The 17715-nt window shown below is 40.1% G+C and overlaps 1 protein-coding gene across 1 annotated transcript in view; it reads left to right on the top strand.

Moving 5' to 3' along the window:
* Nucleotides 1-17715, top strand: part of LOC137287490 (transmembrane protein 135-like) — a 174349-nt gene that overhangs the window by 148479 nt on the left and 8155 nt on the right. The window contains exons 8-12 of the mRNA XM_067819823.1: nucleotides 273-462; nucleotides 13314-13481; nucleotides 14726-14866; nucleotides 16607-16705; nucleotides 17082-17149. Coding sequence (XP_067675924.1) covers nucleotides 273-462; nucleotides 13314-13481; nucleotides 14726-14866; nucleotides 16607-16705; nucleotides 17082-17149 — 666 coding nt within the window. The remainder of the gene's footprint in view (nucleotides 1-272; nucleotides 463-13313; nucleotides 13482-14725; nucleotides 14867-16606; nucleotides 16706-17081; nucleotides 17150-17715) is intronic.

The raw sequence follows: 17715 nt of genomic DNA, 5'->3' as shown, positions 1-17715 counted from the left end.
AAAACTGTCACTCAGAGTCTGTGTTTGACACTTTCTCAGCGACACCTAAAGAACACTGATTTCATGTATAGTGTATGACAACTACAGACATCCTTTATTTTCTTGCCCATTGATGTCAGTCATGTTGACATTTTGATTATAAGGACATGGTGAATCCTTGAGCATTCTGTCAGTACAGCATGTTTCATTGAACAATATGTACAGGCAATCCCTCATTTTGTTCTCTCATATCAGTTCTGCATCGCAACATGAGACTGAGGTATTACCTTCAGATACATCGTGGGGTCATCAGAGAGCCCCCAGTCAGCTGCATCACCAGGACACAGCTCCAACAACAATGAAGAACCTCAGAGGTCCAGGACTGGCGTGGCTGTGCTTGACAAGATGGTGGCTCGTCTGGATGCTGGTCCTCGACACAGACTGTGTCAACACAGGAGTGGATGTGTCCTGTATGTCCTCAAGGTAAGTGTGGCTTCTTCTCATGTCATGTTTTTCTTCAGCTGAGGTGTGGTATTGCATGCAGTGCGTCGACCCTTAAAGTAGATTCCATGTGTGTTCCCAAAGATAGGCAATGAAAAGGGCAGTATATGTCAGTTAGTGTCAAATGGGCAATGGAGAGGGGCCATACTCCCGCCTTCTGATATCTGAGCCACTGATGTGAACACCCTTCTGTCAGCAGATCCACTGATGTGAACACCCTGCTGTCAGCAGATCCACTGATGTGAACACCAAATCCACTGATGTGAATATCCTGCTGTAAGCGGATCCACTGTTGTGAACAAAAATCGAATATCTGTGTCACTGAAGTGAATTGTTGACTCTTGATATCTGAATACCTAAAGTAAACACCTATCTGATATCAGAGTTGATGATGTGAACACCGAAGCCTTGATATCTAAACCACTTATGTGAACACTATGATAAGCATTATGTTGATTATCCACCATGATATTTTTTCTGCCTCAGTCATCAGTGAGTTTGGTTTTACAATGCTTTTAGCAATATTCCAGTTACATCACGGCTGGTGACACCAGAAATGGGCTCCACACATTGTAACCATGAGGGGAATTCAACCCAAGTTTTGTGATCAGTGAACATACAATGTGGTCAAGCACCATTTAAGCATTATGCATGTGCTACAGTACAAGAGATTTTAGGTAATACTTAGCTTAGAGCAATGTCATGTGCAGAACTGTTTGTTATGCAGATGTTCAAGAAGAGGAGATTGATAGATTACAGTAGCATCGCCCACAAACCTGCCATGTTTGACATTGCTTATAACACTCAAGAAGTATGACAGGTCAGAAATGTTTTCTGTTGATGTTCTCCACAAGGCAATGGGGAACATGCATTCAACTGAAGGGAGGGAAATCATAACTTGGGTGGACCATGGCCTGTACATAACAGTGGGGTGGGGGACTTATGTTTCCCTTGGGTGGGAGGGAGCATAGCCGGTACACAGCAGGGGTGTTCCCCTGGGATGGGAGGCAGCATAGCTTGTACACTGTGCATGCAGCGGGTTAGGGGACTTGTGTTCCCCCTGGGTGGGAGGGAGCATTGCCTGTACACTGCAGGGGGTTGGGGAGCTTGTGTTCCCCTGGGGTGGGAGGGAGCATAGCCTGTACACTGCAGTGGGGTGGATAACTTGTGTTCCCCTGGCGTTGGAGGGAGCATTGCCTGTACACTGCAGGGGGTGGGGAACTTGTGTTCCCCTGGGGTGGGAGGGAGCATAGCCTGTACACTACAGCTGGGTGGGGAACTTCTGTTCCCCTGTGGTGGGAGGGAGCATAGCCTTTACACTGCAGGGGGTTGGGGAACTTCTGTTCCCCTGGGATGGGAGGGAGCATAGCCTGTACACAGCAGTGGGGTGGGGGACTTGTGTTCCCCTGGGGTGGAGCCTGATGTTCACACAGCAGGGGAGTCGGGGACTTGTTTTCCCCTGGGGTGGAGCCTGACCTGCACACTGCAGGGGGGATGGGGGACTTGTGTTCCTCAGGGATGGAGCCTGGCCTGCACACTGCGTCTGATGGGGACTTGTGTTCCCCAAGGTCTGAGCCTGACTGCACACTGCAGGGGGATCGGGGACTTGTGTACCATTGAGGTGGTGAAGAGTGCTGCTTGTACAGAGTTTGCAGGGATGTGAGGAAAGCTGAGACAAGGGGCCTGACTGACTGCCTTCATCCTAATCCATCATTCCTGACAAGTCTCACTCTGACACTGATAGTTCCACCATAATCACAACCGGACTGGCTGACTCCAGTAGACTTGCAGTCTGGCTTCACAACCAGTATTTCCTTGTCTACAACTTACTTGGATGGTGTGGGAGGCTGGTTGGGTGTTTCAATATAAAGCTTGTAATGAGATTGTGATAATAATAATTACTGACAATAATATGCCAACTTGTCTCACAAAGATGTGTGTGTGTCCAAGTGCATCCATTTTGGCCTTGCTGTCACATTCACTGAAAATGTATGTTGTGTAAACTGATCATGTTCGTCTTCAAAATTGCCTCTTCAAATGTTATCTTGTTTAAAAAAAATATTTGTTGCATTGTTTTTGCATGTGTTAGTAAGTAATGAAATTAAAATTTGAGTTGTCAGATTGAATATAATGGTAATTGTTATATTATATTGCCTGGCTGGGATATATTTCGTCTTGCAATTCACTCTTTGTTAAATAACACTCAAATGAAAGTCAAAACATTTCCTTTTGAAATATTCAATGATAGTTGATTCTTGTGATCGTTAATAGCATGAATTCATGAAGGGGTACGGTTTTGATTCATTAACTGTACTATAGAACCATATCAGGTCTGCTGTAGGTATCCATGTTCTGTTTTTTTCCTGAAAGTTTTAGCATTATGTTCACACCAATGGTCTTAGTAGTAAAACCACTTAAACTTACAACAATGTGATGTGAGCTAAGGCTATTGCATGACTAAAATGGAATAAATTTCAGATGTCATGGCTTCCCATGCAAAATATTCTTATTGGTTCCTTATAAGATTCTTATGAGATTTGATTACATGTTGTATCAGATTTTTATATGAATTTTTGTACGCAAATTAGAAACTTGTACTGAATTTAGAACCTAAAGATACTTATTCCTTATTCTTTCTTGTAAAATTCTTACAAGAATTCATCTTCTTTTAAGAATCTTATAAGATCCTTTAAGACATGTCTACAATATCATGTTACTGAATCTGGTCAAGACTGCCATGTATAAAGTGGTGGAATCATACTGTCAATATCATATGCAGCAAAGCAGTCATATATCAAACATGCAATAGATTGTGGCTCTCTTATGTTGTCTGGAACTGTGAGGGTCTCTACAGTGCAGGGGAGGCAACTCTTCCATGATTAGTGCACAAGGAGTTAGTACACAGAGGAATGGTGTTAACAAGTCATAAATCATGTCCAGCAAACATTTGTCCACAGTCAATCAGCACCTGTCACAATTTTAGGTAGTTAACACATTCTTATGCCCTACTTGAGAAAAAGGCAATTACAAACTGAAGTCACGACCTTGATGGCCAACTGATGGATATGGTTGGCTTGTGGACATGAAATATCAGTTATTTTTGGAGTAGTTGAATAAATTGGCATAATTGTGGAGAAGGTACGAGTTATGTTTTTACTCATAATTATGGTATGTAATTTTTGCCACTTGGTTATGACGGTAAAGTATGTCCTTCCACATAGAAAGATCTTGTTTTGTATCATGTTCCAACACCACATACACTTCCAGACATCTTCCACATATCGCTAATACCACACTCACTTCCAGACATCTTCCAGATATCACTAATACCACACTCACTTCCAGATATCTTCCAGATATCACTAATACCACACTCACTTCCAGACATGTTCCAGATATCACTAATACCACACTCACTTCCAGACATGTTCCAGATATCACTAATACCACACTCACTTCCAGACATCTTCCAGATATGGCTAACACCACGCTCACATCCAGACATCTTCCAGATATCACTAACACCACGCTCACTTCCAGACATCTTCCAGATATCACTAATACCACGCTCACTTCCAGACATCTTCCAGATATGGCTAACACCACGCTCTCTTCCAGACATCTTCCAGATATCACTAACACCACACTCACTTCCAGACATGTTCCAGATATCACTAACACCACGCTCACTTCCAGACATCTTCCAGATATCACTAACACCACGCTCACTTCCAGACATCTTCCAGATATCACTAATACCACACTCACTTCCAGACATCTTCCAGATATGGCTAACACCACACCCGCACCCGCACCCGCACCCGCACCCGCACCCGCACCCGCACCCACGCCCACACCTTCTGGACCTGTGTGAAGGTGTCATCTTCTGGACCTGTCTGAAGATATCATACGCTGGATCTCTCTGAAGGTGTCATCTTCTGGAACTGTCTGAAGATGTCACATGCTGGATCTGTCTGAAGGTGTCATCTGCTGGACCTGCCTGAAGATGTCATCTTCTGGGTCTGTTTGAAAGTGTCATCTTCTGGGCCTGTCTGAAGGTGTTATCTCCCCGACCTGTCTGAAGGTGGCATCTCCCTGACCTGTTTGTCATCTGCTGGATCTTTATATATGTGTTGTCTGCTAGACCCATCTGTATGTATGTTGAATGTGCCTGTGCTGTCTGCTGGGCCTGTCAATCTGTTGTCTGCTTATTTGTGTCGTTTGCTGAAGCTGCAAGTGTCATCTACTGGACCTGTCTGTCAGTGACATCTGTATATTCCAACCTGATGAATGAGCTGCTTAATGATCTCACTTGGAAGGAGGCAAGATTAGGAAAGTACAACACTTATGGAGTACTTATCTCCTACTTAGCCTCCTCCTCCCTGCTGCGGGTGTCAGTCATGGTGGATGTGGGAATCAGGAAGCCCACACAGCAAATGTCATCCTCCAGTCACGGCTGCCATATGGAGACATACTCAAGATTTATGAAGCACCCAGCCAGACAGTAAATGAGATGGCAATTGCTTTGAATTTATAATTTGTTTTTTTCCACATGTTGTTCAGAAGTGCCCCCTGCTGGTGATGTGTGAAACTAGAGAAGGACAGTGCTACCACCTATAGGTCAACAGGTCACACTGAAATTGACTTATTGTCCCTATCATTGTTGCATGGTGTGAACTCAGAGTCATCTGTCAAAGTCATGCATTAGCATATGCCATGCTGGAGGCTGTTCTGGAAAAACTGTTACTTCCAACAGGAAGCAACAGAGAGATGTATTTGTTTGCCAGTTTGCACTGTCCATATGACTTGGCTCTTGGGAGATTTCAAGCTTTGAAAAGACGTTAAGTCTGATACTGAAGAAACTTCCTGATCAAGTTTGATTCCTAGATATGATCTACCACACCACATCTTAGTCTGTTCCAGCTATTACCAGTGATTTTGTCTGTGAAATGTTTTCAGCCTACTGGAATTACCATCATGAAATTAGTACCACTAAAGAAATGGTTGTGGAATAATACTATTGAACATAACATTCCAGCCTTAGAATCCACATTATCCATCGTTGAACTGCAGGTATTGATGTTTTTCTGTGTCATATGGCTGACTACATATTGAAGTAACAGTGTTGTGGAGTCAGTTATACTGGCCTTCTACCGATCTGTACAAGGAAGCAGGCTGTGACTGATTTCTCACTGGTAGTCTGTCATACAGACCCAGAAATGAAATATATCCAAGACAGCCCAAGAATGTGTGGCAAGTCTAGATTTCCACATTTTCAAGAAATGAAGAAAGTCTCAGGGCTCCTTTTCATTGTTTTTTTTTATCTTATTATTATGAACTGGGGTTTTATTCTGTAATATATGTTCATTTTTGACACTGGCTGTTAGTCTGTCTCATCTGCTGCAAGCATATTATTCAGTGATCCTTGGTATCAAATCAAGACAAAACATAGATGATATTGTGCCCTGATATTGCTGAAAAATTGCTGTAAGCGGTGTAAAACCCAACTCTTTGGACTAAATGAAGCAAGTTAGATTTTCCACAGGTTTGGAATCATCCATTTCTGAATGCCTGTTTCCATTAGAATTCTGTATTTCAAGAGATCATCAGCTTGTTTTATTTACTCACACTGTTACTAATGGCTGGCTGAAACTTGTTGGCCATTGGAGCTGACCAAGCACACTGTGCGTAACAACAATAGAGCCATGATGCTAGTGACTGTCCGTACAGTCAAGGACTAAATGCTATTACCACTATATTATACAGCAGATCATTTGTACAGTGTTATCCCCAGAATTAGACAAGATTAATGATGCTTGAAAATTGATGGTTTTAAGGTAAAGCTGTGCTTTTGTCATTCCATGATTTATAACTCCCCTTGGAAGGAGCCACTACACCCCACTGGGCGCCCAAGTTGGCAATCAACTCATTTTGTGGGTATAACCTGTCAGGGGCATTGTGGGTATTTGGTTCAGCAGAGGTCAGAGGGTAGCAGATAGGGAAGGGGAATGAAGTTAGTTATAATAGTAATATAGTAATAGTCCGCTTTTATGGAGTCATATCCAGGCATATTGCTTGCTCATGGCACTATGTGTAGGAGAAAACATGCCTCCGAGGTTTTGGTAGACAATGTAAAACCTGAGGGATTTTACGACCTCGATGGTTTTACATTGTCTACCAAAACCAAGGAGAGGTGTTTTCTCTATCATATATACCGTCAGTGATGGGTAATTACAATGTAGATGATCATTTAATGAAGCTACAAAACAATAACTGAAGTCTGCGTAAAATCAATGTAATGACAGTAATTATCAGGAGATAATTTAACCCCTCCACCTTTGTTGTCCCAGTGGCCATGCAGTAGAGCGTCTGTCAATGGATGAGAGAATTGCGGTTCCAATCCTGCTTTGGAAAACCTTTGTATTATGACTTTAATCTTGAAGGATATTTTTCAGTTGATTTCAACCACTCATGTATCATTAGAATGTTAATGTTCATATAAAGTTAGGAAAGGTAAAACCTTCTAAGCAGTCTTACAAACGAAAATTAAAACATGTCCCTCCAAAACGAAAACCTCAAATGCAGTTATTCTGGGAAAACAAGAGATGACCTAATATATACTGAGAAGCACTCTTTAGGTTTATATGTACATTACCATCCCCAGTCAAAGGACGCTATCATACTTCCCAATACTTCTTCAGCTCCCTGGGGAACATACAGCTGTGCTGTCTGGTAGACACAATGAACTGAACACTCACAGTGCCAGCACATCCTCACGGGTACCGCATTTATTATTTACAGCTACGTGAACTGAGAAAATGTGCATCTTTAAACCTCGTCTAAGAATGCTACGCAAGTGTGCCCACCTTGAGACCTGAACCTAGGTGCCTCCACCGGGGATCGAACCCAGACCTTAAGTGTGATAAGTAGACACCTTACCACAGCACTATTGCATTCCACATAGAATAAACAGTGAATACCTATTGACTGATGACCAAGTCCACTGGTCTGAATGAGTGAGTGAGCTATATGTTGCTTTCCATCAGCATTATTTCAGCAGTATATCAACAATATTACGATGTCTTTAAATTCATCAGTGTAGAAAGTATATCGGTATAGATAAATCTGATACAACTGACAGTCTATAACAGTCTTTTACAGCGACAGCTTCTCTTCTTTAATTATCACTTAGACAACTAATTATTGCCTGAGGGACTTGTGAAGGTGATGGTTCATCCATTTTGAAAGGGGAATTTGCTGCAGACCCAGTGATCCCAGCCTTTTTTGAAAGGGGAATTTGGTGCAGACCCAGTGATCCCAGCCAGTTTGAAAGGGGAATTTGCTACAGACCCAGTGATCCCAACTTTTTCATCTTGAGTGTCAACCATGAAACATAGATTTTGTCTATGTGAATAGAATCCTTACCTTATAGATTGATTGCTTTCTTTCGGAGCAGAAAGCCGTATAATGTTTATTCACCAAACTTGGCACATAGATAGGTCTGCTGGTGTAGTGGTGTCTTTTGTTAGTTTTGAATTCTGAATAAAATATTTTTGGCTCTTCCTTGGCAATAAGATTGACTTAGACTGAAATTGGTGGTAGTGCTCCTTTTAGGAGCAGAACTTCTAACGCCATGTAATGTTTATTCACCAAACTTGGCACATAGATAGCTCTGGTGGTGTAGTGTCTTTTGTTAGTTTTGAATTCTGAATAAAATATTTTGGGTGTTTCCATGGCAACAAGTTTGACTTAGATTGAAATTGGTGTTAAACCTTATAGTACTCACATAATCACAAGTTGTAGACATATACATGAAGAGTATTTTGTCATGGTGAGGGATATTGATAATTTTGTCATCTTGTTTTTCTTGGAGTTGACACTTCTCTCAGCAATATAGCAGTTACATGATGACAGTCTTCAAATAATCAAATTTGGATCAGACAATCCACTGGTTGTTATTATTAGTACTGAGTCATGAAGGCCAGCAATTAGTGAGTGAACGAGTGAGTGAGTTTTGTTTTGTTTTACATAGCTGTTAGCAGTATTCCAGCAATATCACAGCCGGGTCACCAGAATGGGCTTTACACATTGTACGCATTAGGGGAATCAAACCCGGGTTTTTGGCATACCTAGCAATTAATGAAGTCACACAGTCACAGTACAATCCATTTAATTGTTTTTTTTCTTACAAGTGACTGACTGCTGGGAATCCTTAATGCTAAAAAGTAACTACTAAAAATAGCTAACATTAGGGACACAAGACGTGTACCTGTCAACATTGTATACTATTTTTTTTGGCCATGTCACCAATATATATCCTTTGTTACTTTACACAAACTGTGCCTATGATACAAATAAACTTATATTTTCCCTTCCATTTCTCACAGCTACCGAAACTCCCCATGTAGTGACTGATGTCGGCTCATGTTATTTCCACTCATTATCTCTGTCCATGACCTATGATAATGAGAGGGATAATGACTACATCAGGGTTAAAGTGAACTTTCACTTGGGTTCGACTACAATTTTATTTTGGATTTAATTTAATAGTTTGTGGATGTGTATTTCAAAATAAAATAAATTTATGTCTGGAAATAATTGTAAGTCTATATTGATCCGTGTTTCTGCTGGACCGTGTGATGACATGTATGGTCAGTCTGTCATGACTACCATGACCCAGGATGATTCTTCTCCTTAAACCTCAGGTCACTATTGGCTCAGTGTTACATGGAAATTTTATTCATGAAATATTCAGATTCAAGTGATTATTATTTTGATCTTTTGATAGACAATCATTATCATACTGTTTGCTTCTAATGGTGTGGGTCGTGGCAGTAATGGAAACAAATACTACATTAGATCGATACACTCTTCACATGTCTCAACATGTGTGAGCAAAGATGTACATAAATCTAGTATACTAATATAAGCTTTTCTTTTGTCAGCTATATGATAGAACTTGCACAAATAATATACTGCTCAAAAGTAGTCTAGAATAACATCCCATTCTTTTATATTACTATTTCTCATATCATGACAAGGATAATGGTTCTTAGAGTCTTTTAAGAAGTTTTGGTTGTGTTGCATTGGTTTGTTTTTGTCTGTCATACACTTTTGAAAGTCAAGTCAAGACAGAACATAATGTCTCTTCTTGATGAACAAAATCATAAATTCATAGCCTGTAAAGTTATGCAGATATTTAGGTATCTTATGTAGGGAATGATTTTGATGATATTCTGCACTAGCTGTAGTTTGTTTCTTTGTATTAGGTGTCCATTAAGATAAATTAAGAATGAAAACCAGTTTCAGTTTATGCAGAACTCGCTCATCGATTTACATGCTCCAACAAGTGTCACCTCAATATATGAGTGTATGCCATACTACAAGAAAATGAAGTCCTGCCCTTCTTAACCAGTTCCTTGCTGTCCTTGTTCTGTTGCAGCTTTTGTAGTGATAGATTCCTGTAAATCTATTTTGCTGTTACACATGTTGGGAGTGCCCTGTCTTATGGCTGCACATTTCAGTAGTGTGTGCTGCTATTTTGTTCCTGCCAGGTGAGATGAGGGGAAATGGGGTTTAATGTCATGACATAGATTATTTTATTAATATTGCAATTGAATGTGGCAACATGTAGCATTCCTCAGTTTGTCACACATTCCTTGAACCATATTACTTTTCTTGTCACCCACACTTTTCACTAGTGCTGAAGGGGTCGTTGGCACAGGTAGTACAGAAATGTACCCCAGGTACCTTTCAGTGAACAGAAAGTAAATGTACATGAAGGTACCCGGTACCCTAAACAGCAGACGAGTCCACTTTTCTCAAGCCAAATCCGAAACCGGTTTGTATTGTTGTTCCAGATCGCCCAACTTTGAGCACTTTCTGGGCATCAAAACTCATTTTATTCGCATTGTATTCTAACACAATAGAATATGGAGCTGATATTTTACAACTGACGGCCGAAGGAAGGTATATTGTTGTTCCTGACGAACATGCACTGCTACATTGAATTTTTTCCGTGGTTTGATAGGCAGGAATAAAGGTACGAGTTTGAGAAACCAGTTCAGCGCTGATCAAGATGCAGAATGGGATCGTCCTAGGGTACCATTCTGTACATTTACTTTGGCTAGGGTACACTTGTGTATACAGAGAGGTACCTGGGGTACATTCCTGTAGTACCTGCGCCGACAGCAACCCCTTCATCTCCACTAATGCCCCAAATGTAGCAAGTCTAGATTTTCCTTAGGTTCTCTGGAATTTCTCATCTGATTTAGCCTCCATTTCAGTTCTATTGGAGTAATTTGTATCTATCATATGTTTTCAGATATCGATCACTAGTCTTAGATATTATGCTTCATTTGAAGATGGCTTTCCATTGAGAAAACAGACTTCTTACCAACCACTCCTTCTTTTATTCCCTTAATACTGGTTAAGGTAACAAGAAGTGCAATCTTTTAACATCCTTTTTATAAAGTATTAAGTTCTGTGTATCTGTACATAAATCCATATGCACAAAGTTGAATACCTTTAGAACCACTGACAGGTGCTTTTCATATTTGGTACCTAGGTTCATCACAGTATGAGAAAGGTCGCAGTCAGGTTTGGTGACCTTGACCTTCATTTCAAGGGGACTTTGACAATTTACCCTTGTCAGCGAGATATCTCAAGAACAGTTCACTGGATGTTCGTCATATGTGACACCAAGCTTCATCTTGGGAAGGCATACCCAGCTGATTTTGAGGACCTTCATGTAATTTTCAAGGTCATGGCCACGCTTTGAAGATTTCAGCATGTAAAGCTGGATGTTCTCAAGAACCATTCACTTGATTTTCTTCATATTTGACACCAACCTTCATCTGCAGGGCCCAGTTGATTTTTGTGGCTTTCAAGTGTTCTTCAAGACCACAGTGACACATTGAATATTTCAGTTTGATAACCTACATGTTTGCAAGACATCTCACTGTTTTTTCTTCATATTTCAGACAAGGCATCATTTAGGAAAGGGGCAGGTTGACTGATCATGCTTTTGTTGACATTTATTTTCATTTTAAACCTTCGCTTTCATTACTATTTAATTTTGATTTGATAATTCGAAGTGGGGGATTTTATCACCTCAGTGACATTTTTATTTTAATTCCCTTAAGAATGGCCAGGGTAATACCATCTATTAAAATATTTCTTTTACCCATTTATTGCTGACCAGGAAAACAACATGTTTTGGTGTCTGGTGACTTTTGGTAGGAATGGGAATCCAACTCCAACCTTCCCTTCTCTACCAGACGCATCACTATCTGCTGGAGAATGTTGGTTCTACAAGGAGAACTAGTCCTTGTTCCGGAAGGAATGTCTAATGTGACATATGCAAGTGTGTATACAGATAACAAGTCACCATGACAGGCTAATGGAGATCAATGTGGTATATTTATTCACAGCAGTAATTACCACAGTCTGTTCCCCGCAGCCTGGCATTTAAGAAAGCTAATATTTATATATTCTCTGTAGGTGTCAGGTCGGTCAGACTTAATAACCATGATGTTTATTATCATTTATGTCAAGAAATCTCTTTATGTGGGATTACTTTTAAGGTGTTTGTGTCAGTAATAAATGTAAAGCTGACTTCAGCACCTCCAAGGATGATAGTTAGTATGCAGGCAAGATAATGAGTTGCGTTTGTACATAATGTTGTAAGCCACCTGTTCCCCCACCTGTGATCCGAGGAAGGTTCACCAACAAGGTCATGTCAGTCTTGTTATCACTGTATGTGCTCACATCTATCACTTGGTGGGACACAGTGTTGAGTGTCGTCAAATGGTGCAGAAGACTTTTGAGGGAGCAGTATAGTTATGTGAAATAAAACACAATATGTGAGAGCACCATGCGTTGACAGTTGGATGACGTCAGGAAATCATTTTGAAGAAGCAGATTCTGTTGTGCAAAATGATGAGTTTTGGTTTATCCACTAAACTGATTATGACATTAGCTCCTCTGTGGAAGACGTTTTATCCCAGAAGGACACCTTCAACACCAATTGGATCTAGTGACTCAAGCATCACTGGGGGATGTTTGTGGACCTTGTCAAATATTCTGTTAAAATAAATAAAGGAACCTGCTCCATCAAAACAATCCACCAGGCTCTTTTCAGTCATCCCTAAAAGATTTGAATCCTTGATAAATCACTGTTACGTACATAGCATCAATGCTTTCATCTACATGACTGTGCCAAGTTACAACAGGAAACTGTAAGATAAGAGTCTGCTAATGGATCACAACGGGTTGTTACAACATTAGGTAATCAACACAACCATTCAGTAATTGAGTGGTGACACTAATTGGTAATTGCTGCATAAAATATCTATTTATCAATAAACTCTGGATGGTGTTTATAGGCATATGAAATTATTGAACATTATTTTCAGAGTTTATCGTTTTTCACGAGATGGCTGTGCATCTATAGGCTGTACATCTGTAGGTTCATGTGACATAATTTTGTGAAATTACATTATTGGCATTTAGTGAGTGGTAGAATTCAGAATGCGTCAGCAGTGACAGACTCCTGTCATCTCTCAGATCTTCTTGAAAGGCATTTAGAAGTCTAATGAACATGATAACATGTCATGTTTTATGGCTCATTCCTGCTCCATAATGAGGTGAATGAAAAAGCAAAATAATGAAACAAGAATTAGCTTTGAAATGTCATGAAAAAGAATAAAAGAAGTTGTTATCCATAAAACATGCCATGTATTCATCTCAGATCTGCTACAGTTTCAGACTGGCAACTCAATACTGGCTGTACTGCTGTCATAATTCACTCACTCACTCACTCTATGTTACAGGGCTGTTACAGACTATTTGGAATGGGCTATGCGATTCAGGCTGGTGTGAAACTGCTGTCAGCTCTAACAAGACTCCACAAACAACCCAGACTACTGTTTGATGCTCTGTTCAGTAAAGACAATGTCAGACTCGGTGCCTTCCTGGGTTCTTTCTCAGCATTATTCAGGGTGTGTAAAACCAGAACTGACAATTCATGAGTGACTGAAGCAGTTATTAAACCATTTGTGTAATAGTGCCGGTGAATATGGCAATCTGTCAAGTGTTTGTCACAGACACTGAATGGGTAAAACACAAGTAGGCAACCACAGCAACATTTTGTAAGGAGATATGGTCAAAGGGAGATAACTGTTGACAGCACTCAAAACAAGCAAGACATTTTACAATTTTTGCTAAGGGTACAATGTGTTCAGTTGTTCACAATGAGTGTTAATGTACATTCTATTTTTTGTAATTTGTCTTAACAGTGAATTCCATATCAATACAAGTAGATACAAATATTTTTCATCAATCACTGATATCTACTGGTGCCACTGTTGTGAGATCAAATAATCTCTCCAAGGAGACTTGGATACAATGAATTTGAATAACAAAGCTTTAAGACCATTGTGACATCAGTTACCATGATGTCACAGTCACACAATATCACTTATCTGTCACTGAAGCTGGCTATCTGTACTTTTATACATCCGAGACACAGCTTATTTATTATGTAAACCTACTGTGTTTGAAGTCTGACGTAGTTCTTCTCTAGAGAATTAAGATACCTCATATTTGAGTGAGCGAGTTTAGTTTTAGTTTTACGCCGCATTCAGTAATATTCCAGCTATATGGCAGCGGTCTGTAACTAATCGAGTCTGGACCAGACAATCCAGTGATCAACAGCACGATCATCGATAGGGAACCAATGACATGTGTCAACCAAGTCAGCGAGCCTGACCCCCTGATCCCGTTAGTTGCCTCCTACGACAAGTACAGTCACCTTTTATGGCAAGCATGGGTTGCTGAAGGCCTATTCTATCCAGGTTCCTTCATGGGCCTCCTCATATTTGTATTTTGGACTGATTGTTTTAGAGGTTTCAAGTATATGAATAGGAGATGTCTAATTTTTCAGCAGTCGTTGTAATGTGTCAATGGCTATGATGTTGATCGATCATGGTTTTCATCTACAGGATCTTGTGTGAAAAAGTTTAAATGTAAAGAGTTGTCAGTTGTAACAAGGATACCTGTTGTCAGACAGACAATCACAATCAAGCTTTCTTCAATAACGTGGAATACGGATTGCAAATGAAAATATTGGGGGGATGATGTAAGAAGATAAATAGAATCTCATCCATTGATGCCATCCTTGTTTATAACTCATCAGCATGTCTCTGAGTTTTACCCGACACTCATGTGAGATTGTGTGTTGCAGCTGGTGAACTGTGTGTTGCGGTGGGTCCGTAACCGTGACAGCAGCTTCCATGGACTGCTGTCTGGGTTTGTTGCAGGCTGGTCCATGCTGTGGTACAAGAGTACAACCATTGCCCTCTACACAGCCACCAAGATGGCCGAGGTATGCCAAGCGCCATTGTCGTAAAGGATACTATGTGTTCTTTAATCAGCACTGAAAGGGTATTGTTGTTACTATGCATTAGTATTACATTAAGAGGGCCATTGTCGTAAAGGATACTATGTGTTCTTTAATCAGCACTGAAAGGGTATTGTTGTTACTATGCATTAGTATTACATTAAGAGGGAGTTGTTACTATGCATTAGTATTACATTAAGAGGGCCATTGTCGTAAAGGATACGTTGTGTTCTTTAATCAGCACTGAAAGGGTATTGTTGTTACTATGCATTAGTATTACATTAAGAGGGCCATTGTCGTAAAGGATACTATGTGTTCTTTAATCAGCACTGAAAGGGGTATTGTTGTTACTATGCATTAGTATTACATTAAGAGGGCCATTGTCGTAAAGGATACTATGTGTTCTTTAATCAGCACTGAAAGGATATGGTTGTTACTATGCATTAGTATTACATTAAGAGGGCCATTGTCGTAAAGGATACTATGTATTCTTTAATCAGCACTGAAAGGGTATTGTTGTTACTATGCATTAGTATTACATTAAGAGGGACATTGTCGTAAAGGATACTACGTGTTCTTTAATCAGCACTGAAAGGGTATGGTTGTTACTATGCATTAGTATTACATTAAGAGGGCCATTGTCGTAAAGGATACTACGTGTTCTTTAATCAGCACTGAAAGGGTATTGTTGTTACTATGCATTAGTATTACATTAAGAGGGCCATTGTCGTAAAGGATACTATGTGTTCTTTAATCAGCACTGAAAGGGTATTGTTGTTACTATGCATCAGTATTACATTAAGAGGGCCATTGTCGTAAAGGATACTATGTGTTCTTTAATCAGCACTGAAAGGGTATTGTTGTTACTATGCATTAGTATTACATTAAGAGGGACATTGTCGTAAAGGATACTACGTGTTCTTTAATCAGCACTGAAAGGGTATTGTTGTTACTATGCATTAGTATTACATTAAGAGGGCCATTGTCGTAAAGGATACTACGTGTTCTTTAATCAGCACTGAAAGGGTATTGTTGTTACTATGCATTTGTATTACATTAAGAGGGCCATTGTCGTAAAGGATACTATGTGTTCTTTAATCAGCACTGAAAGGGTATGGTTGTTACTATGCATTAGTATTACATTAAGAGGGCCATTGTCGTAGAGGATACTATGTGTTCTTTAATCAGCACTGAAAGGGTATTGTTGTTACTATGCATTAGTATTACATTAAGAGGGCCATTGTTGTAAAGGATACTATGTGTTCTTTAATCAGCACTGAAAGGGTATTGTTGTTACTATGCATTAGTATTACATTAAGAGGGCCATTGTTGTAAAGGATACTATGTGTTCTTTAATCAGCACTGAAAGGGTATGGTTGTTACTATGCATTAGTATTACATTAAGAGGGACATTGTCGTAAAGGATACTATGTGTTCTTTAATCAGCACTGAAAGGGTATTGTTGTTACTATGCATTAGTATTACATTAAGAGGGCCATTGTCGTAAAGGATACTACGTGTTCTTTAATCAGCACTGAAAGGGTATTGTTACTATGCATTAGTATTACATTAAGAGGGACATTGTCGTAAAGGATACTACACCATCAGTTAGGAATAGACACTCAGTAATTAGCTCAGCAAGGCCAGATACACAGAATGCCCAGATACAGGTTGTTTATCATCCCAAAACACAAAAACTTCTATGTAAGGAACACTGTGTTACAGATGCTGTACTTCAAGGGGATCCATGCTGGTTATCTCCCTTACATCAAGTGTGCTGATATTCTTATCTACTCAGTGTCAACAGCTGTAGCCTTCCATGCTGTGAGTTGTGGCTGTACAAACTGCCATTAGAAGTCATCTGATGTAGAATGTAAAGTTTGCACTACATTCATGATTTTAAAAGCCCTGACAAACTTGTTGTCATGGGCATAAATTTTGTCAGCTCTCTTAGTGCTAAGATAGTCACAAGCGCAATGTATTAGCAGTCCCTTATTACTATCTTAAGCATTGTTGAAGTAGATTCCGGCCACTTAGTACTGCTTATAAAATACATTAATCAAATTTACATTTGCATTTACAAATATGATTTGAAACAAATCTGTATCAAGTCTCATAACTCATTCATGTTCCTCCTTCCACCTATCTGGTGTCACAGTGCCGATATAGTGTTAGTTACAAAGTGTTGACTTCTCCCCAGGCGGTTTTGGAGCCTCACTCACTGCGGCCAGCATACTGGAAGTTCCTGGTACGGGTCACCCATGAAAAGTAAGTACAATCACATTGTTGCATGAATAGATGTACAACAGGTACACTGAGGGGCACCTGCTAATTGCAGTGCAACATTCACAAACTCACTGAGGGGCACCTGCTAATCAAAGCACAACATTCACAATCCCACTGAGGCTTGCCAGCTAATCACAGCACAACATTCACTATCTTACTGAGAGGCATCAGATAATCACAGCACAACATTCAAAGACTCACTGAGGGACACCTGCTAGTCAAAGCACAACATTCAAAGTCTCCCTGAGACTCACCAGCTAATCACAGCACAACATTTACTTTTTCACTGAGGGGCACCTGCTAATCAAAGCACAACATTCACAATCTCACTGAGACTGACCAGCTAATCAGAGCATAACATTCACTATCTTACTGAGAAGCACCAGCTAATCACAGCACAAGATTCAAAGACTCACTGAGGGACAACTGCTAACCACAGCAGAACATTCAGTCTCATTGAGAGGCACCTGCTATTTACAGTGCAAAGGTGCCTCCCTTACTTGTGCGTGGATCTGGCTCTGTCAGTTCAGATTCCAGCCCTTTTTGGC

Source organism: Haliotis asinina, chromosome 6, assembly GCF_037392515.1.
Source record: "Haliotis asinina isolate JCU_RB_2024 chromosome 6, JCU_Hal_asi_v2, whole genome shotgun sequence".
NCBI lineage: Eukaryota > Metazoa > Mollusca > Gastropoda > Lepetellida > Haliotidae > Haliotis > Haliotis asinina.
Note: the sequence above shows the minus strand (reverse complement) of the source record. Positions and strands in the feature narration are given on the sequence as shown.